General features: G+C 46.3%; 2 protein-coding genes and 1 long non-coding RNA gene across 6 annotated transcripts in view; all 3 read right to left on the bottom strand.

Moving 5' to 3' along the window:
• Window positions 1-12,588, bottom strand: part of LOC139273742 (uncharacterized) — a 34,322-nt gene extending 21,734 nt beyond the window's left edge. For 2 of the 4 annotated variants that reach the window (XR_011595333.1, XR_011595331.1), the window contains exons 1-4: window positions 12,505-12,588; window positions 11,633-11,723; window positions 9,593-9,707; window positions 7,126-7,209 (exon numbers count right to left, since the gene is read on the bottom strand). This is a non-coding gene — a long non-coding RNA (uncharacterized lncRNA). Of the gene's footprint in view, window positions 1-1,892; window positions 2,575-2,647; window positions 2,721-7,125; window positions 7,210-9,592; window positions 9,708-11,632; window positions 11,724-12,504 lie in introns of those variants that run through there. The other 2 variants (XR_011595334.1, XR_011595332.1) reach the window with 2 other exon arrangements.
• Window positions 12,589-19,444: 6,856 nt separating this feature from the next.
• LOC139272839 (histone H2A type 2-C-like) lies at window positions 19,445-19,816 on the bottom strand (the record flags this gene model as incomplete). The annotated part of the gene is made up of 1 exon (XM_070888955.1): window positions 19,445-19,816. A coding segment is annotated over exon 1 (372 nt), but the record flags the coding sequence as incomplete, so codon positions are not given.
• Window positions 19,817-20,777: 961 nt separating this feature from the next.
• LOC139272838 (histone H2B 1.2-like) lies at window positions 20,778-21,155 on the bottom strand. The gene has a single exon (XM_070888954.1). The coding sequence runs from the start codon at window positions 21,153-21,155 to the stop codon at window positions 20,778-20,780; it is 378 nt and encodes a 125-aa protein (XP_070745055.1).
• Between the last annotated feature and the right edge of the window lie 282 nt (window positions 21,156-21,437).

Genomic DNA, 21,437 nt, shown 5'->3' with positions numbered 1-21,437 from the left:
ATGCCCGAACAGTAGTAAAAATTCTATTTAAAGAAATAGTACCAAGATATGGGATACCTATGGGAATCAACAGTGACAGGGGAACCCACTTCACCGGAAAAATAGTGCAAAACCTTGCAGAAGCGTTAGGGTTCCAGTGGAAGTTACATATACCATATCAGCCACAGTCCTCGGGAATGGTAGAAAGAGTAAATGGGATAATAAAATCTACCCTTACCAAGGTATGTCAGGAGACTGGACTGAAGTGGCCAGAAGCCTTACCATTAGTATTGTATACAATGAGAAACCAGAAAAACCGAAACACTGATTTCACACCACATGAAGCCTTATTGGGAAGACCAATGCCTACTGGCGTAAAACCACCACTGGCAGATGAAAAAATAGCATTAATTTGGAATGATGAAAAATCACTAAAGTATGCTCAGGCCATGTGTGAAATAGCAAGAAGTCTGCATGAACAAATAAAGCAGACACAGGTGCCCCCGTCGGAAGGAAATATGCACCCTTTCAGACCTGGAGATCAAGTGTTAGTAAAAACATTAAATAAAGAATCCTTTTCTCCTAGGTGGAAAGGACCGTATCAGATAATTCTCACAACACGAACCACTTTGAAGTTGGAAAAGCACCCGAACTGGGTGCATGCAACCCGCTGTAAATATTATTTCCCCGACGAATTACAGCCGAAGGAAAAGGCATTGAACCAGGACATACTACGGTCGCTCGACTAAGAAAACAGCCATCTTCTCGCTGAAGAACTGTACCTGCTCTTATATTAAATATTTGGACTTGAAAATATTGCCCAAAATTCACGGACAGATGTCAGAGCTCATTTGTGTGCCAGTTTGGGCCTTTATTATTTGGGTCACTGTTACTATCGTGTGGACGTGTTGTTATTGTAACGACTTATTTCAAGAGTGGTATAGAAACAAACAAGAAAGGGAAGATGGGATGGGACTCTTGGAAAAATTATAAATGGACGTTAGGTATACTGATCATTTTAGCGACAGGGAACTCCCGGCAGGAGGAAGAAGTCCTAAAAGAAGGAAGAGTATGGAAGGGAAAGTTGTAAGGTAGGGAATTTTACGGCACGATGTGAGGCATGTGGAATGAAGGAAGAAAGAGGGGAGTTCCAGTTTATATTGGGGAAAGGATATCAGTTGTTCATAGAATACCAGGCCGATGTGTGGATGAAGTGTACCCACAGCACGAGGAAAAACAAGAGATGGGGGTACATAGGAGGGCCGGACGAGAGAAAAGACTTCCTCCGTTATTCATATACAAGTATGGTGGTAGAAGGGCAGCGGATGTTGTGCATGAATAACACCCCGGTGAATGGAGGAGACCCATTTGTGGTAAAATGGTCAGTAAAAGAATCCGGCCACCCAGAAGACCAAGACCCGGGACATCTAAAAAGGATACTGACCACTTGCATCCCAGTGGTAAGATCCCCAGGTGTATTAAATCTAACAATACGAATTAAATATCCCCCAAAGAAAGAAGATGGTTGCCACACAACCAGTGTTAAGGTATCTTTTGAAAAAGAAAGACCCCAAAGAAAGAAACGGGATGTATTAGAGACTGTGTTAGGTGGAGTGGGAGCAGGAATAGGAGCATTGAACTCCATGGATATCGAGACCCTACAAAATAAAATCCAGGCCGTCGGAGGACTGGTAGGGGAAGATATAAAAATCAGAAATGCCTGGGATGAAGGATTACAGCAGTACTGAAGCTTGCTATACACCCCATAGTAATCGTAGGTGTGATTATGCTTGTATTATTAATAATCCTTTGCGGAATGTGGATAAAATTAAAAAATGTAATTAGTCAAGTAATAGGCCTGCTCTCCGAAATAGAAAGAAAAGGTATATACATGAAAGGAAGGTTAAGTCGCTTAGAGGAAAAGGTTGATGAAGACGAATATCTCCAAATGCGACCCTATCCTGAAGGGTATACACCCACTTTTGCTCAAGAAGAGAATACAGGAAATTGTGTTGATCTAAAAAATAAAAAGATCAACAAGGAGGGAATTGTGGAAGAAAGAATCTATGAATCTATGGCTTATGGAAAAGGGAAGGGTTAAATTCTGTTTTTGTTATGCTTAAAGAAATAATAGGACTAGAAAAATAGCCACGCTTTTTTAGCCTTGAAACTTAGAGATGCAATTAAATGACCATCTGGTATTAAAAGGGAGTCTCCTTTTATTCTGCTTATCAGACTGTGAACAGAGAGAAACTATGCAAGGACAGATAGAGTGTGTACCTCCCGAGACGACCTTTGTACTCGCGGGACTAATGAATAAGATTCCTTTTCTATTTCTGTATTCAATTTCTGTATAAAGATAGGGACAATTTGCTTGTACAGCAGAGTTTTGCCTTGGTACGGTCCAAGCAGGCTCTCCAAGATATATCTCGCTTTTTAAAAATAAATTCTCTCGGAGTGCACTTCTGAAAGTCTCCGCCTGAGTTAATTTAAGCTAAATATTTCCTCGACACTGAGGAATCGAGTGATTCAGTCAGAACTTGATGCGAAGTTTGGTTTGAGTTTCCAGTCTGCAAATCCTGCCCTTCTAATACCCTGGAAAGGAGTTTACAGAAACCATTACTGCAAGTACAGGACACAAATTCAGAACAGACAATTGTAGAATCCATGGAACATTCTTGCCTCTCTTGTTCCTCCAAAGCTGTAAATCCTCATCCCATACACTCTCCGTCCTCCCTGTGCTGAAATTCAAACACATCGCACGTCTGAAGACACCGTATTCTCCACTACCAGTTTTCACCACCAACTCTGTCTGGGTTCAGTTCTACACTCACTGGTTCCCCTCTCCCTCCCCTGAAGGTGCTGACTCTGTCAGGGTTCAGTTCTACACTCGCTGGTTCCCCTCCCTCTCCTCCCCTGAAGGTGCTGACTCTGGTTGGGTTCAGTTCTACACTCACTGGTTCCCCTCTCCCTCTCCCTCCCCTGAAGGTGCTGACTCTGTCAGGGTTCAGTTCTACACTCACTGGTTCCCCTCCCTCTCCTCCCCTGAAGGTGCTGACTCTGGCTGGGTTCACTGGGACCGTGTAGCCCCGCCCACACTTTGCTGTTTTGCAAAGATGGCCACGCATGCGCTCTACATCTTGATGAATCTCGGTGGTGGCAAACAAACCTGCAGCTTTCCTTTATTAATAACAATAATAAGAATAACTTTTATTGATATAGCACCTTTAATGTAGTCCAACGTCCCAAGGTGATTCACAACAGTGTTACAAGACGAGTTAGCCTAACATCTGTCACAGGACATTTGGAAAAGCATAATTCAGTCAAGCAGAGTCAGCATGTTTTTACGAAAGGGAAATCATGTTTGACAAATTTACTGGAGTTCTTTGAGGATGTAATGAGCAGAGTGGATAAAGGGGAACCAGTGGATGTGGTGTATTTGGGTTTCCATAAGGCATTCTATAAGGTGCCACATAAAAGGTGACTGCACAAGAGAAAAGTTCACAGGGTTGAGGGTAATATGGCTAGAGGATTGGCTAACTAACAGAAAACAGAGAGTCGGGATAAATAGGTCATTTTCCAGATGGCAAACAGTAACTAGTGGGGTGCCACAGGGATCGTTGCTGGGACCTCAACTATTTACAATCTATACTAATGATTTGGATGAAGGGACCAAGTGTAATGTAGCCAAGTTTGCTGATGATACAAAGATGGGTGGGAAAGCAAGTTGTGAGGAGGACACACAAAATCTGCAGGGGATATAGACAGGCTAAGTGAGTGGGCAAACACTTGGCAGATGGAGTATAATGTGGAAAAGTGTGAGGTTGTCCACTTTGGCAGAAAGAATTAAAAAGCAAATTATTATTTAAATGGAGCAAAATTGCAAAGTGCTGCAGTACAGAGGGACCTGGGCATCCTTGTGCATGAAACACAAAAAGTTAGTATGCAGGTACAGCAAGTAACCAGGAAGGCAAATGGAATGTTGGCCTTTATTGCAAGGGGGGATAGAGAATAAAAGCAGAGAAGTCCTGCTACAACTGTACAGGGTATTGGTGAGGCCACACCTGGAGTACTGTGTACAGTTTTGGTCTCCGTATTTAAGAAAGGATATACTTGCATTGGAGGCTGTTCAGAGAAGGTTCACGAGGTTGATTCCGGAGATGAAGGGGTTGACTTATGAAGAGAGGTTGAGTAGGTTGGGCCAATACTCATTGGAGTTCAGAAGAATGAGAGGTGGTCTTATTGAAACATATAAGATAATGAGGGGGCTTGACAAGGTGGATGCAATGAGGATATTTCCACACATAGGGTGAAACTAGAACTAGGGGACATAGTCTCAGAATAAGGGGTCGCCCATTTAAAACTGAGATGAGGAGAAATTTATTCTCTCAGGTGGTTGTAAATCTGTGCAATTCTCTGCCCCAGAGATCTGTGGTGGCTGGGCCAATGAATGTATTTAAGGCGGAGATGGACAGATATTCGAGCGATAAGGGAATAAAGGGTTATGAGGAGCGGGCAGGGAAGTGGAAGTGAGTCCATGATCAGACCAGCCACGTTCTTACTAAATGGCAGAGCAGGTTCGAGGGGCCAAATAGCCTATTCCTATTTCTTATGTTCTTATGTTCCCATTACACAGTACCAGATCTAAGATAGCCTGCTCCCTGAATGGTTCCACAAAGTACTGTTCAAGTAAACTATCCCAGATACACACGATGAATTCTTCCTCAAGGCTAAAGATTAAAATTGCCCATGATTATTCCCGTTCCTTTTTTACAAGCCTCCATTATTTCTTGATTAACAATGTAGCTATAGACTTTGCCCACCAGTGAGTGTAGTATTTATTCTGTATCTGTCAATCTCTGGTTAGCGAGTATGGCTTTTCCTTTATATCTGTAAGTTTATGGTATGGAAGAGAGGTTTTCACTCTGTGCCTGTCAATTACTGGTAAGTGAGTGTGGGGTTCATTCTGTATCTTTCATTCTCTGGTATGCAAGTGTTGGGTTTACACAGTCCTTGTCATTTTCTGATATGCGAGTGTGGGTTTTACACGCTATCTCTCAGTCTATGGTATGTGAGTGTGAATTTTTCTCTGTATATAACAGTTTTTGGTGTGTGTGTGGATTTCACTCTATTCTCGTCAGTCTCTGGTATGTTAGTTTGTGATTCCTCTATCCCAGTCAGTTTCTGTTATGTGAATGCAAGCTGTATTCTGTACCTATTGGTTTCTGAAATGTGAGTGTGCATTTTAATCTGTCCATATCTGGTTCTACTCTGCGATTGTGGGTTTTCCTCTGGCACTATCAATTTTTGGTATTTGAGTGTTGATTTTCTTTGTGAGCGCGGTTTTACTCTTTATTTTTCAGCGTTTGATATGTGAGTGTGGGTTGTAATCTGTATCTGTCAGTTACTGGTGTGCGAGTGTGGTTTTCACACTCTTGACCTTTCAGTTTTTGGTATAGGTGTGGATTTTATCTGTAAATTTCAATCTCTGGTAGGCAAGTGTGGGTTTTACTCTCAATCAATTTCAGGTAATGTGGGCTTTAATCTGTACCTGGCAGTTTCTTGTACGTGAGTGTGAGTTTTATTTTGTATCCATCAGTCTATGGTATGTGAGTGTGAGTATTATTCTGTGAATGTAAGTCTCTGGGATGTGTATGTGGGTTTTCCTCCTGTCAGTTGCATGTTATGTGAACGTGTGTTTTATTCAAGTGTGTGAATGTAGATTTCACTCTGTACCTGTCAGTCTCTTGTGTGAGTGTGTGGCACTTTTTATCTGTACCTGTCTGTTTCTGTTATGAGTGCAGTTATATTCTATACATCACAGTTTCTGTTATGTGAGTGTGGAGTTTACCACATTCTACCTGTCTGTCACTGGTATGTTAATGTGTGTATGTTTTCTGTACCTGTCAATGACTATATGAATGTTGATTTCATTCTGTGCCTTTAAGTGTCTGGTACAGCTGTGGTATTGTGGGTTTGACATTGAATCAGTCAGTCACTTTCAGGTGAATGTTGATTTTACTCTCTACCTGTCACTCTCTGGTATGTGACTGTGTGTTTTATTCTGTATCAGTCCATCTCTGGGAAGTGAGTGTGGGTTTTATTCTGTATCTATCTGTTTCTGATATTTGAGTAAGGGTTTTAATCAGCACCTGTAAGTTTCTGTTATGGGAGTGTGGTTTTTAGTCTGTATTTCTCAGTCTTTGGCATGTGAGTGTGGGTATTACTCTGTATCTATCAGTCTCTGGAAAGCAAAAGTGTTTTTTCTGTACTTGTCAGTTTCTGGTGAATGACTGTGGAGTTCACTAACTATCTGTCTCTGGAATGTGAGTGTGAGAATTTGTCTGTAGCTGTAAGGGCCTGGTATGGGAATGTGGGTTTCATTGTCAGTCAGTCAATCTCAGGTACTGGAAGTGATTGTGATTCTCTCTCAATCTGTCATTCAATGTGTCTGAGTGTATGAATCATTATGTTTCTCTCAGCCTCTGGTATTGTTTGTGAGCGTGGGATTGATTATGTATCTGTTAGACTGGTGTTGTGTGTGAGCGTGGGATTGATTATGTATCTGTTAGACTGGTGATGTGTGAGAGTGTGGGATTGATTATGTATCTGTTAGACTGGTGATGTGAGAGAGTGTGGGATTGATTATGTATCTGTTAGACTGGTGATGTGTGTGAGTGTGAGATTCATTATGTAATTGACAGTCTCTTGTACTGAGCTATTCTTGCTCTGTGTGAGTGTTGGATTTGGTTCCGTCTCCACCTGCTGTAGGCGGATGATAGTTTGAGATTATCGATGACTGTCTCAGGAGGAGGTTTCGTTCAGTCCATTACCTCCGTTTCTCTGCTCTTGTAAGTTAGCTGTTGGGTTTGAGAGTCAGTGTACAGACACCAGTGTGGATTGACACCGTGTCAGTGTCTAACTGATCGTGGGTGAGAGTAAGGGAGTGAAATTGGGTCTGCCTTTCAGTGCGATATGATTGGATTTTGAAATAACATATTATTGTACTACTCCAAGTGACTGTGGGATTCATAATATAACTCTGGAAATTCGGATCACTGTGGGACTGACAGCTTCTGCTGCCTGTGACAATATGATTGAAGTCAGTTCTGTGTCTCTGCGCACGGAGAGTGATAATGTACTTACTGTGGGTGAGAAGGAGCTGTCTGCACTGTTCCTTGTGTTCCGGGTTGAGGAAAGATCACATTTATTCTGGCTTGAAGTATTTTGCTGAGAATAATAATAGGAGAACACTATTAGTTATGATATGGACAGAATATGGAGAGAATATAAAAATAAAGTTATTTATTACAATGCGTTTGTTTGTAATAAAGTAAAGTATCTGGAGAGAGGAATCCGTGATACAAACAGTGTCATTGCCTGATCTCACTGCAGTGCAGCGGCACTCAGATTCCCCACACCAGGTGTGTAGGATGGTTCTATAGTAAGTTATCAGCATCCAGACACAACCCAAACCCAGCACTGGTCCATGAATGGGACCACCCGATTGGCACAGTCCAGGTTTATATCTCCCACTCCCATGAGGCTACCTGTAAAATTCTGAATTCCTTCCTGGAATATAATCACAGGTACCTAGTCTGTACAACAATTGTTCTCATTCTATTGAAACCAAGTTGAGGGCCTGTGTCATTAACAGAATGTCACAGTGACCGGATTCTGATGTATCTGAGGGAACGACAATGTATCTCTCGATCACCAGCAACACGGTTCTGAGAATTCAACGCACCAAAACAAAATAACCCATTTTTGAAATGTCTCCTTTCACACTCCTCTTCTGGTGCCTGCAATAGATGCACTTTGTGACACTCCTCACATCCTCACTCTCAGGCTGTGTTTCCACTGTTCAATGTCCAAGAACAACAAGCACTGAGATTGGAACTGAATCAGGAACATTCATTACTGATTTGGGGAAAGAAAGCAGCAATGATTTGAAAGAGCGAGGTGATTTACTTTCTCTGTTACCTTACACTGTACACACACAGCCCAAGAATGGCCTCTCCCTTCCCCCATTCACTCCATGTTCCAGAGCTAGTTCCTGCTCTACTCTGCCTCTTACAGACAGCCCCCGACAGCCGCTGAACTTACCCCGACTCAAAGCCCATCTGTGGACACAGTCCCAATGCGATGAGCTGCTGTAAGGAGGCTGCTGTTTGCTCCCTTACTCGGGCCCGGGATATCTCCGCTCCCTGATGTGTTCAACGATCATCAGCCCAGCACAGAGGAAACGGCAGCCGCTGACAGAGCTGGAGGAGGGGAGCTCGCCTGGGCCCTTCCCGTCAGTTTAAACACTGTGTGGGGAGGAGAGGAGCAGCATGTATTTAGCACACGCTCAGACCATCTTTTTGTCTCAAATTAAATTAGCAAAAATGGGATTGTTTCGCAAGTTGCTTTTATCACTAATTAAATGGGCCACATTGAGAACATGTTAGTTATCATCCGAATTACTGAAACAACGATTGTGTGAGCCTGACACTGGGGTAAGAGTGCCTAAACTATTCTACTCATTCCGTAGTCTCTGGTGTGTATGTTACCCTGTCAGTTTCCGATAGGCGAGTATGGGTTTTACTTGCATATTATTGTTCAGATACGTGGGTGTGGGTTCCATACTGTACCTGTCAGTTTCTGCTATGTGAACGTGGGATTTATTTTGTAACTCTCTGTTTCTATTATCTGAGTGTGTATTTTATTCTGTACCTGTCAGATTTGGCGGTGAAGGTGAGATTTATTCTGTACCTGTCAGTATCTGCTATGTGATTTGAGATTTATCATGTACCTGTCAAGTTTTGATATGCGAGTATGGGGTTTATTCTGTACCTGTCAATTTCTGAGATGTGAGTATGGGTTTTATTGTGTACATCAGTTTCTGATATGTGAGTGTGGGTTTTATTCTATACCTGTTAGTTTCTGCTATGTGAATGTGGGTTTTATTTCAGCTACTGCTATGTGAGTGTAGGAATTAATATGTACCTCTCAGTTTCTGGGATGCGATTGTGTTTTTTTTCTGTACCTGTCAGTTTGTGGTAGATTTGTGGGGTGTCAGTTTCTGGTATCTGAGTGTGGATTTTTACCTTTATATGTCAGTTTGTGCTATGTGAATGTGGGATTCATTCCGTATCTCTCAATCTGGGGTAAGCGAGTGTGTGTTTCCTCTGTACCTGTCAGTTTCTGGTATGTGAGTGTGGGATTTATTCTGTATCTGTCAGTTTCTATATCTGCGTGTTGCTTTTATTCTGTACCGGTCAGTTTCTGGTATGTGAGAGTGTGTTTTATCCTATATCTGTGAAATTTACAGATCAGAGACAGCCCCAACAGACAACAGTTTTTAACATTATAGTGGACAAATGTGATTCAAAAATATTTGGAGTAGAGACGAGCTATTAATACGTTATATAAACCATATTTGTCAGGGGTACAGTGAGTGAGTGTGGGATTTATTCTGTATCTGTCAGTCTGTGGTACAGTGAGTGAGTGTGGGATTTATTCTGTATCTGACAGTCTGTGGTACAGTGCGTGAGTGTGGGATTCACTCTGTATCTGTCATAAATGCAAGTGTTTGTTGTTGCTGTAGAAATTAAGCTTTTCAGTTACTTACGGTGGTTAACATTTACGCAGAAGAAATTGTCAGAAGCAGCCTCGTGGATAACCATCGGGAAAGTGCTGTTACTGGTGAGATCACGATTTGCTCGATGTAAACTTGACTAATAACTCTAGAGGTGATGGAAAAGAAAGCAACATTTGGGGACGTTTGAGCGAGATGAGAAAACATAATCAGCGCGAGGAGCCCGATCAGAGAGCTGGTGGGCAAGAAGCATTGAGCTCCTGTTTACTGCCCGATGCTATTTCCAAAACAACAGGGAAGAACAGTCCCTGGATCTGGGAATTTGAGGAGCACATGGAACCTGGAGGCAAATCATCCCTTCGAGCCTGTTACAAAAGGAACAGGGGGAGGCCATTCAGTCCCTGTTACATAGGAACAGTGAGCTATTCTGCCCCTCGACTCTGTTACATTAGAAACTGGAGTTGACCGTTCAACCTTGGAATCTGCTTTACAGGAATAGATGGACGCCATTCAGCCCCTCCAACCTGTTACAAATGAACAGGCAGCCATTCAATCCCTCAAGATTGTTGCATAGGTACAGGAGGTGGGCATTCAGCACCTTAGCCTTGCTATAAAGGAATTGGTGGAGGCAATGCATCGACTGGATACTGTTACACAGGAATAGAGGAAGTCATCCATCCTCTGGAACCTTTTACATCAGAATAGGAGGAGGCTATTCAGACCCTCAAGCATGTTACATAGGAACTGGAGGAGGCCATTCAGCCCCCCCCGAGAATGTTATAGGAACTGGAAGAGGCCAATAAGCCAGTCGCACATCTTATAATGCAACTGGAGGAGGCCACTCATCCCACCTAACATTACACAGGAACAGGAGGTGGCTGTTCAGCACCTAGAGTTGTTAGACAGGAACAGGATTCTTCCCCTCGAGCCTATTAGATAGGATCAAGAGTATGCCATTCAGCCCTTCCATTCTGTTACGTGGGAAGAGGAAATTCAGCCTCTCTAACATTAGAAACATGAGCAGATCACTCAGCCTTTGATTGTGTGACATGGGAACAGCAGGACGTTTTTCATTCCCTCGAACTTCTTACATTAGGAACAGGAGAAGACCACTCAGTCCCTCGGGTCTGTTACATAGGAACAGGAGTAGGCCAATTCCACCCCTCGGAACTGTTAACCAGGAACAGGAGGTGGCCATTCAGCCCCTCGAGCCTGTTACAGAGGAATTGGAAGAGTCCATTCAGCCTCTCCTGAATGTTACATAGGAACTGGGGAGGACAGTCAGCCCCTCGAGCATGTTGTATAGGAACTGGGGGAGGACATTCAGCCCCCCGAGCATGTTGTATAGGAACTGGGGGAGGACATTCAGCCCCCCGAGCACGTTAAATTAGGATCATGAGCAGGCCATTCAGCCCTTTGATCCTGTGACATGGGAGCAGGAGAGGGCCATTCAGCTCCTCGAGCCTATTACATTAGGAACTGGAGGAGGCCATTCAGCTCCTCGAGCGGATTACATTAGGAACTGGAGAGGGCCATTCAGCAACTGGAGTTAAAAAGCAATAGGATGACGCAATTATGCCCCCCGGGTCTGTCACATTAGGAATAGGAATAGGACAAGGACAATCATCCCCACGGGATTGTTTCATGGGAACAGGAGGAGGGCATTCAGCCCCTCGAACTTGTTACATAGGAACTGGAGGAGGCTATTCAGCCCCTGGAGTCTGTTACACAGGAATAGAAGTGGCTATTCAGCCCCTGGAACCTGTTACATAAGAACTAAAGGAGGCCATTCATCCCATTCTAGCCCGAAACATAGGTACAGGGGGAAGGTCAATCTGCCCCTAGAGTTTGTTACATATGGACAGGAGGAGGCCATTAACACCCTCGTGTTTATTACATTAGGAACAGGAGAAGGCCACTCAGTATCTCCAGTCTGTTAATTTAGGAACAGGAGGTGGCCATCAGCCCCCTCGGGCCTGTTACACAGGAATAGGAGGAGGCCATTCAGCACCACAAACATGTTTAATTTGGATAACCTGTCTGTGTATCCGCACACTGTGATCGGTACCGTACCTACTGTGTGTGTGAAGGAGCTGGTTGCACTGTTCCTTATGTCTCAGGTGGAGGAAACTTCACATTTGTTCCAGTTCCTTCAATTCCATGCCTGTAGGAGGAGAAGGTATCTCTGATCATTCAAGAATAGGAGAGGTAGAAAAGACTAAAGTGATGAATGTAATCGTTCAATTAATATTCATTATGAACATTCACAAAGGGAAGCCAGCGATACAAACAGTGTCAGTGTCTGACTCCACTCCAGTACTGCAGCACTCGGCTTCTGCACACCAGGTGTGTTGGGCAGATTTACAGCAATTTACTGACATCCAGACACAACCCAACCCCTGCCCTGTTTCAGGAATGGGACGACCCGATGGAGCACGGACTTTTACACAGCCAAGATTGCTGCTCTCCTCTCCCAGGGCACTAACCGTTCAACCAAAAACAAAGAGCCGCTGTTTAAAACATGTCCTTCACATTTCTCACCCGGTGCCTGCAATAGATGCTCCTTGTATAAATCCTCAGTGTCCGGCTCTGCTTCCACTGCTCGCTGTCCAATGACAACAAACACGGTGAGACTGGAACTAAAGCAGGAACGTTTACTACTGGTTTGGAGAGAGAAAGCAGCAATGATTGTCAACAGCAGATCCTTCCCATTCTGTCTCCCTTACCCGGGACACACGCTGTCCACACACAGCCCGAGAATGGCCTCTCCCTTCCCCCACTCACTCCACGCACTGAGACCAGTTCTTGCTCCACTCCGCCTGTTACACACAGACCCCGACTCCCCCTGAACTTCCCCCGGACTCAGTGCCGATCTCTGAGCCCATCTGCGGACACGCTCCCAAAGCGATGTGCTGCTGTAAGGAGGCTACTGCTCGCTGCCTTACCCCGGGGCCGCGAAGTCTCCATTCCTGGCTGTTTAAACCATCTTCTTCCGCTCACTGAGTGAATGGCGCTCACAGGCAGGGCTGGGAGCGGGGAGGGCGCATGCGCTCTTCTGCTCACTGGAAATCGACTCGAGGGGCGGGGCTTATTCGCGCATGCGCAGCTCTGCAATAATTCAGCCTTCAAAAAGCAAAGTGCACTTTTCTCGATTTACTTTTATCAGAATCTGAGCAAAGGAACTGGGCCTGGGGGGCAAGGACAGAGAATGTTTAAAGCTGGGGGCCTTGCCCCTTTGAGATACTCAATTTGGGATCATTCCGTGCAGGGATTTTTCTCTTCGTGAGCCTGTCCTCACAAAGCAATCCTGCAGAAACATCGGAGGGACGAGGGAGCAGGAGTGTTTGCTGGAACTGTGCAGGAGTTAATATCTGACAGAAACTGTCCCAGTTTAATTTAATCAGAGTGAAACATTCGGTCACTGAGAGTAATACCGAACGGCCCTGAGCTGCAAGATTAGAGAGAGTACAACAGGCAAGCGAAGGTTAAATGTGGGACCTTGTTTCTCTCACTCTCTGACACTGTCCCGCAGTGTGGGACTAATAATGTGTCTGTCTGTGGTACAATATCAGTGAGAGAGGGGACTGCATCTTCTGTCTCTTCAATGGGATCTTTCAGGATAAAACTGGACCTCACAGGTCAGTCTAGAACTGATACTGTGCATGTTTCTGTGTCTCACCGTCCTGCCTCGCACTCCCCTGTCTCTCTCTTTCTCTCTCTCTCTCAGCCCACTTTTCTCTCTCTGTCGCTTTCCCCTTTCTCTTGTACTGTCTGTGAAGGCGGGTTTCTGTTATTTCGCGTGATGTGGAAACACTTATGAGTACAACACAATAGGAGCAGGGAGGTCTTACTGCAGTTGTACAGGGCCTTGGTGAGGTCACACCTTGAATATTGTGTACAGTTTTGGTCTTCTAATCTGAGGAAGGACATTCTTGCTATTGAGGGAGTGCAGCAAAGGTTCACCAGACTGATTCCCGGGATGGCAGGGCTGACACATGAAGAAAGACTGGATAGAATAGACTTATATTCTCTGGAATTTAGAATAATGAGAGGGGATCTCATAGAAACATATAAAATTCTGACGGGATTGGACAGGTTAGATGCAGGAAGAATGTTCCCGATGTTGGGGTTGTCCAGAACCAGGGGTCACAGTCTAAGGATAAGGGGTAAGCCATTTAGGACCGAGATGAGGAGAAACTTCTTCACTCAGAGAATTGTGAACCTGTGGAATTTTCTACCACAGAAAGTTGTTGAGGCCAGTTCGTTAGATATATTCAAAAGGGAGTTAGATATGGCCCTTACGGCGAAAGGGATCAAGGGGTATGGAGAGAAAGCAGGAATGGGGTACTGAAGTTGCATGATTAGCCATGATCATATTGAATAGTGGTGCAGGCTTGAAGGGCCGAATGGCCTACTCCTGCACCTATTTTCTATGTTTCTATGATACTGTTTCTGTTTCTCTCTCTGTTGCTATACATGACGGTGTGGCACTGTTACTGCGCGTAATATGGAGACACTGATACCAAGTGTAAGACTGATAATGTGTCTGTCTCTCTCTCTTTCGGTGTGCTGTACATGAATGATTGATACTATTATTGAGCGTAATATGGAGACACAGTTAGGGAGTTTAAGACTGATTCTGTGTCTGTCTCTCTGTCGCTCTCTCTGATAGCCATCTCTGGGTGGTGAGCATGGTATGGATAGTTCACCAGTTACTGTTATATGTCCCTCATTTTCGGAGGAGAGAGAGAGACAAAGAGAGGGTGGAGGGGCGGTGAACTCATAATTTCTATTTTCACGTTAATCAAACATATTTCTGCGTGCGAACAATGTAATAACTTAGCAGCAGATATGAGTTAAGCCAGCCACTGCTGTGATTGGCTCCTGCCCCTGAATCTGGGGAACAGACACTGAGGAGCGCCGACCTCAGAGTGTTTAACACTTACTGAGCTGGGAAACTACAACTAACCCCGAGAATCGGCAGCACAGGCCGAGCGGAGAGGAAACCCTGTGCTGGGAGCTGTAAATCTGGGACAGTTTGTGCTGTGAATGTGCAGATGTGAACATTGTGTGATGAGAGTGTGTTAAAGGGGCGGCCCGGTGAGACTAATGTCACTGTGTTTGTGTGTCCGTCTCATCGCCGGATTCCAGAGTCCCTCTTGTGTAAAATTCAAAGATTTCCCTGTCACAGGATCGCCCTGCTGCCCTGCTCAGGTCTAAAGTGGGAATTAAACGTCAAGTTTGAAGTGATTTTAAATTTCAATCGAAAAACGAAGAAAATGTCCGCGATCGGGTGAGAGAGCGCGATCAGTGCAGCAATGAAACGGGTTTAAATCCAAATTGCTGCCTTCAGTTCGGAGGAAGCTTTCTCGACAACAAACATCCCGGTTCGGGACAGAAAGAGGCCAGTCTGGGAATCTGGAGGGCCCGGGTTGAATTGGAATCGGACAGTTAATGAGGAGAGAGAAACACAGAGAGGCTGGAGGGGCGGGGAGCTGACAGCAGGAATCTCCGCCCCGTCCGCTCGCTGCCTTTAAGTTGCTCTGTGCCGCCGCCTCCCGTTTCCTTTCTGACCGAGCTCTGACTGTCAGAGAGATTTTCCACAGAGTCGCGGACATGACTGACACTGCAGCCGCTGAAACGGCTCCTCCTGCCGCCGCCGCTCAAACCAAGGCTCCCAGCAAGAAGAAGAAGGCGACTCCCCGCTCCAAGCCAGCCGGCCCCACGTTGGGCGAACAGATCCTCAAGGTTGTGGCCGATGGCAGCGATCGCAAGGGGATGTCCCTGGCCGCGATAAAGAAGGCTCTGGCGGCCAAAGGCGTGGATGTGGAGAAGCGCGGGTCCCAGATCAGGTTAAGTATCAAGAGGAATGTGACAAATGGCTTCCTGGTGCAGACGAAGGGCACGGGCGCCTCGGGCTCCTTCAAAGTCGCTAAGAAGGAAAACCAGGGGAAAGTGGGAAGGAAGGTGAAGAAACCAGCAGCCAAGAAATCTCCAGCCAAGAAATCTCCGACCAAGAAACCAGCAGCCAAGAAATCTCCGGCCAAGAAACCAGCAGCCAAGAAATCTCCGGCCAAGAAAACGAACACCAAGAAGGCGCCAACAGTAAAAAAGACAGCGAAAGCTGCGGCTGGGAAGAAGACGGCAGCGGCGAAGACCAAGAGCCCCAAGAAGACCTCGGGCGCAAAGGTGAAGGTGGCCAAAAAGGTGGAAAAACCGAGGGCCAAGGCCAAATCAGCAAAACCCAAGAAAGCAGCGCTCAAAAAGTAAATAAAAAGTGCAACTTGTAAACATCTGAACCCAAAGGCTATTCTCAGAGCCACCCACACCTCTCAGAAAAGAGCTGATCCCCGAATCAAATGATCCCTGTCCCGGGGCCGGGCTCAGATTTCGGACAGAAATCATTGAATATGGAGCCAGGATCCCTGGTGACTCGCTGATATTGGCTGCACCCACCCCTCCCCCAGTGTCTGCAATAAAACACACAGAGAATGGGATGTCCGGCCTGGGCCTCACTAACTGGGGATGTGTTCAGTTCCAGTCTTAGTTCCTGCTCATTGTCATTTTCAGGGGGAGAGTCTGTGAGACGGTGATACTGGCGGAGATACCCCGCCTCACAACTCAAACCCCAAACACCACATTCTCCAAATCAGCTGGAATAAGGTGCTTGTAAACTGCTGAACCCGTCTGTGAGAGGAAATGTGGGGAGATGGAACAAGGTCTGATTGTAACGGGACTTTATTTAAAAGTAATTGTAACGGGACTTTATTTAAAAGCTTCAGGTTCCTGGAAGCTTTAAATATAAATTCCGAGTCTGTTTCGGTTCTATTGTCGGAAAACGGTTTGAAATTGGCGGCTGCAGAAAGCTGGAGGCGGAGCTGGAAGATCAGAGGTCGCTCACTGCTCTGTCTGTCAATCTTAACTCTGTCTCCTCCCCTTCCCGCCTCTCTCACTCTGCGCTTTCTCAGTCAGGTCGGCTCCGGCTCTATAAAAAGGATCCGGCAGCAATTCACTTCTCATTCAGCGGCAGTTTAACTGAAGAGTCATTATCATGTCTGGTCGAGGGAAAGGAGGCAAAGGACTGGGTAAAGGCGGAGCCAAGCGGCACCGTAAAGTGCTCCGTGATAACATCCAGGGCATCACCAAACCAGCCATCCGCCGCCTGGCTCGCCGTGGCGGTGTCAAGCGGATCTCCGGCCTGATCTACGAGGAGACCCGCGGGGTGCTGAAGGTTTTCCTGGAGAATGTGATCAGGGATGCAGTCACCTACACTGAGCACGCCAAGCGCAAGACGGTCACTGCCATGGATGTGGTGTACGCTCTGAAAAGGCAGGGCCGCACTCTCTATGGATTCGGCGGCTGAATAACTCGACCCTTTTCCCCCAAACACAACACAAAGGCTCTTCTAAGAGCCACCCACCGGTTCACAGAGAGAGCAGCGACCTGGGGATCGGAGCGTGCACAGTTGGGTTGGGAAATGGTTTCGGCTGTTTAATTAATGGAAAGAAAGGTTTGGATTTATGTAGCGCCTTTCACGACCACCGAACGTCTCAAGACATAGAAACAAAATAGGTGCAGGAGTAGAATAGACCATTCGGCCCTTCGAGCCTGCACCGCCATTCAACAAGATCACAGCTGATCACCCACTCCAGCACCTCCACTTCCCGACCCCCCTCAGCCGCAAGGACCACATCCAATGAACAAGACCAATGAAGTACTTTTGGAGTGTAGTCGCTGTAGAAATTATTAAATATTTTACAACTATTGTAAATATGAGAGATCAAAAACTCCGGCTGACAGTCACAACTACCGGGCAGGATACACAGTCCCAGACATTACAGTCTCCCCTCACAGATAATTCCTGTCATGTGAGGTTTCTGTGTGAGAATCGGTTAAAAGGGACGGCACTGGCGGAATCGATGCGGGACTTTATGTTTACAGGAAGCAGTGACCGGGGATTTATTCCCGCCCGGTACAAGACTTATCAGGGAATGGAACAGAATTCAAACCGGAATGTGGCAGAATGGGATTGGTGACTTACAATGGGGCACAATTGCCGTTATAAAGAGCGGGATTCTTAAATTGCTGGCGGGAAATTAGATTTTATTTAATCTCTGTTTGATATTCTGAAATCGGCGGGCTTTTTGAAATTGACCAACTGTCAGTTTCAGTTCAGCCAATCAGGGCCCAGTATTCCCCGCCCTTCATTTTCACTCTTGGTGCTTGGTTCAAACTTGATTGGCGGTCGGGCTGCAGCCAATCAGAGCCCCGGGGCGGACCCTCACACACTTTAAAAGGAGGCTCTGCATTTCCAGTCCGTGCATCCCAGATTGTGTTGAGATCCGTTCAGAAAATGGCCAGGACCAAGCAGACAGCGCGCAAATCCACCGGAGGGAAAGCTCCTCGCAAACAGTTGGCGACCAAAGCGGCCCGGAAGAGTGCTCCGGCAACGGGCGGAGTGAAGAAGCCTCATCGCTACAGACCCGGCACCGTGGCTCTGAGGGAGATCCGCCGCTACCAGAAATCCACCGAGCTGCTGATCCGCAAACTGCCCTTCCAGCGCCTGGTGCGGGAGATCGCTCAGGACTTCAAGACCGACCTGCGCTTCCAGAGCTCGGCCGTCATGGCCCTGCAGGAGGCCAGCGAGGCTTACCTGGTGGGGCTCTTTGAGGACACCAACCTGTGCGCCATCCACGCCAAGCGAGTCACCATCATGCCCAAAGACATCCAGTTGGCCCGCCGCATCCGCGGGGAGCGCGCCTAGACTCTCCCTGCCTCGGCTCGAAGCTTCAGCACCAAGTGCAACAACGGCTCTTTTCAGAGCCACCAAATCAGCAAAGGAAAGAGCTGCGATCTCCTGTAACCAGAGCTTCGTGTTGTTCATTAACCCATTGTAGGGACGGGCAGAGGGTGTGGGACTGATTACTGCTCGTGTGTTCATATACCAGCTCGGTTCACATGGGAGTTATTGACGATTAACTGATGAGCCCTTTAATATTTTCGGAAACTGACATCGGCTTTGCGTCGCTCTGACCCCAAGTTCCCCGGGGCAGAGCACAGATTTCCCCATTCGGTGTTGCCGGAGAATGGGGGCAGGCAGATCTGGGAAGCACTGCAATGGACCCGGGTTCTGTATGTGTACATCGCTCGCTGATGCAGTGCGGTCGAAACTGACTGGGTTAGCAGAGAAATACACAACCCGGGAATGGCCAGAGCTCCCGCGAACAAAATCAGCATTCAAACTATCTCAAACCAGACCAGAATTAAACTAGGCCCTTTTATTACTGCATTAATTCATCATCGCCGACTCTCTCGTTTTCAGACAGATTAAAGAATATTTAAAGAACCAGTGGCGGTATTTATACAATTGTTGAGTGACAACTGTAGTTCAATTATTCGCTGTTAACGGGAAGAGTGTATGTGTGAGCAGAGAACCGTAATGCAGAGACCGGGAACTGAAAACTCGCGCGTACGGATAAGGGGGTAAGCCATTTAGGACTGAGATGAGAAGCTTATTCACTCAAGAGTTGATACCCTGTGGAATTCCCAACCGCAGAGTTGTTGATGCCAGTTCGTTAGATATATTCAAGAGGGAGTTAGATGTGGCCCTTATGGCTAAAGGGATATTGAGAGAAAGCAGAAAAGGGGTACTGAGGGAATAATCAGCTATGATCTTATTGAATGGTGGTGCAGGCTCGAATGGCCTACTCCTGCACCTATTTTCTATGTTTACAGGTCTAAAACAGGTCAACCTATCGGTACATGAATTAAAGGGCTCTGACTCCATTAAGACAGTAAGCAGCCCTTTCACAGATACTGTGGGTGGCTCTGAAAAGAGCCTTTGGGTTATTAGATTAAATCTTGTCCGCTTTACTTGGTCTTGGACGAAGTGGTGGTTTTCTTGGGCAGCAGCACAGCCTGGATATTCGGCAGCACTCCGCCTTGAGCGATGGTCACCTTTCCCAGCAGCTTGTTGAGTTCCTCGTCGTTGCGGATGGCCAGCTGCAGGTGTCTGGGGATGATGCGGGTCTTCTTGTTGTCGCGGGCCGCGTTGCCGGCCAGCTCCAGGATTTCAGCGGTCAGATACTCGAGCACAGCAGCCATGTAGACCGGGGCTCCGGCACCCACACGCTCAGCGTAGTTCCCCTTTCGCAGGAGCCTGTGAACACGGCCCACAGGGAACTGCAGTCCGGCCCTGGAGGAACGAGACTTGGCCTTGGCGCGAGCTTTACCGCCGGTTTTTCCTCTTCCAGACATTTCCACGATTCACAAGTTCAGACAAAGAATGAGAAACTCCTCCCACATCTGCCCTTCTTATAGCTTCTGGAGGGATGCAGGGAGCGAACTTGTGATTGGTCGCTCTGAGGTGGATTTCATTGGTCTTTTCCGCTGACCAATCACCGTCTGTTTAGCCCGCCAATGAAAAGAGGGCGAAAATTACTGTTCGACTTCCAACGAATCTTCAATTTCAAAAACCCCGCCAATAATTTTTACAATGCGGATTATGTTAATAAATTCACCATTAGCCAAAGATTTCCAAACACTTTTTATTTCCTTTTGCCGTATTCCGTATTACCTTCAAAATTCCAGGATGTTACAATCAGGATTAAATTCGGGTTCAGTTTCATACGTTCTGTAACGGGACACATTCCAGCTCAATCTTTGTACAATTTGGGAATCACAGATCATGGATCGATCCTCCGCACAGGCGGGAGTGAGACCAGAACTGGGAGTTCTTCTGTGAAAAGAGAAGAGGGACACAGGGTTCAAACTCCCTGTTCTGGTCTCTGTAAGAACTCCCAGTCTGGGCTGTTGCACTCGGAATCTCGGATTAATAAGCGGGTTGACCCGAACTAGAATTTTTTTTATATTGTAAAGGGCTTGAGAGAGAATGAGGTGACTAAAGTCTGAGTATCACCTCCTAAAACAAGATCATAATTCATTGGCAGGCGGCCAAGGACAGTGTGTGCAGTTTACTGGGAGGGAAATTCATCAGAGAAGCTAAGGTTGAACCGGACAGTAAAACCGCTTATCTGAGAATTCAAATCTAAATCTACAGCTGGAACTTTAAATGTTGTCAAACACTTGCTCAGGAAATAACTACAGTAAATTGAGTTTAAAGGGTGATGTGTTTGTGCAGCTCTTTCAGAGACGTTGTGGGTGGCTCTTAAAAGAGCCGTTGTGTTTCTGGTTTGTTGTATCAGGACAGAGTGGAGTTTTACTTGGAGCTGGTGTACTTGGTCACCGCCTTTGTCCCTTCCGACACGGCGTGCTTGGCCAGCTCCCCGGGCAGCAGCAGGCGCACGGCGGTCTGGATCTCCCGGGAGCTGATGGTGGATCGTTTGTTGTAATGAGCCAGGCGGGAAGCCTCACCCGCGATGCGCTCAAAAATATCGTTCACAAACGAGTTCATGATGCCCATGGCCTTGGAGGAGATGCCGGTGTCGGGGTGAACCTGCTTCATCACTTTGTAGATATAGATGGAGTAACTCTCCTTCCTCGACTTCCTGCGCTTCTTACCGCCCTTCGGTGGTGTTTTCTTGATCACTTTTTTGGCGCCTTTCTTGGCAGTAACTGATTTCTTCTCTTCAGGCATCGTCTTGTTCAATCCGACCCAGACATGACGTAAACTTAGCTCGGAGCTCGCATTATATAGGCAGCCCCACACTCCGCCCACAGCCCTATGCTAATGAGGGATGGGTGAAGGCAACAATTGTGATTGGTTCATTCGCTGCGTTGTCAATTTCTATTGTTCTGTAATTCTCTGATTGGTCTCTTTAAACATCCAATCAGATTTACTGCTCGCCACAATCTCAAATTCTTGAATTAGGTCATCAGTTACATCCCCTCCCGAGCCATATTCTGTTCTTTATCGATC

Source organism: Pristiophorus japonicus, chromosome 9 (assembly GCF_044704955.1).
Source record: "Pristiophorus japonicus isolate sPriJap1 chromosome 9, sPriJap1.hap1, whole genome shotgun sequence".
In the NCBI taxonomy this organism is placed as follows: Eukaryota; Metazoa; Chordata; class Chondrichthyes; family Pristiophoridae; genus Pristiophorus; species Pristiophorus japonicus.
The sequence above is the reverse complement of the archived record's forward strand: the minus strand, read 5'-3'. Positions and strand labels throughout refer to the sequence as shown.

Excerpts from the sequence above, each read along its gene's own strand:
- LOC139272838 (XM_070888954.1), bottom strand. The coding sequence starts at position 21,155 with ATGCCTGAAGAGAAGAAATCAGTTACTGCCAAGAAAGGCGCCAAAAAA.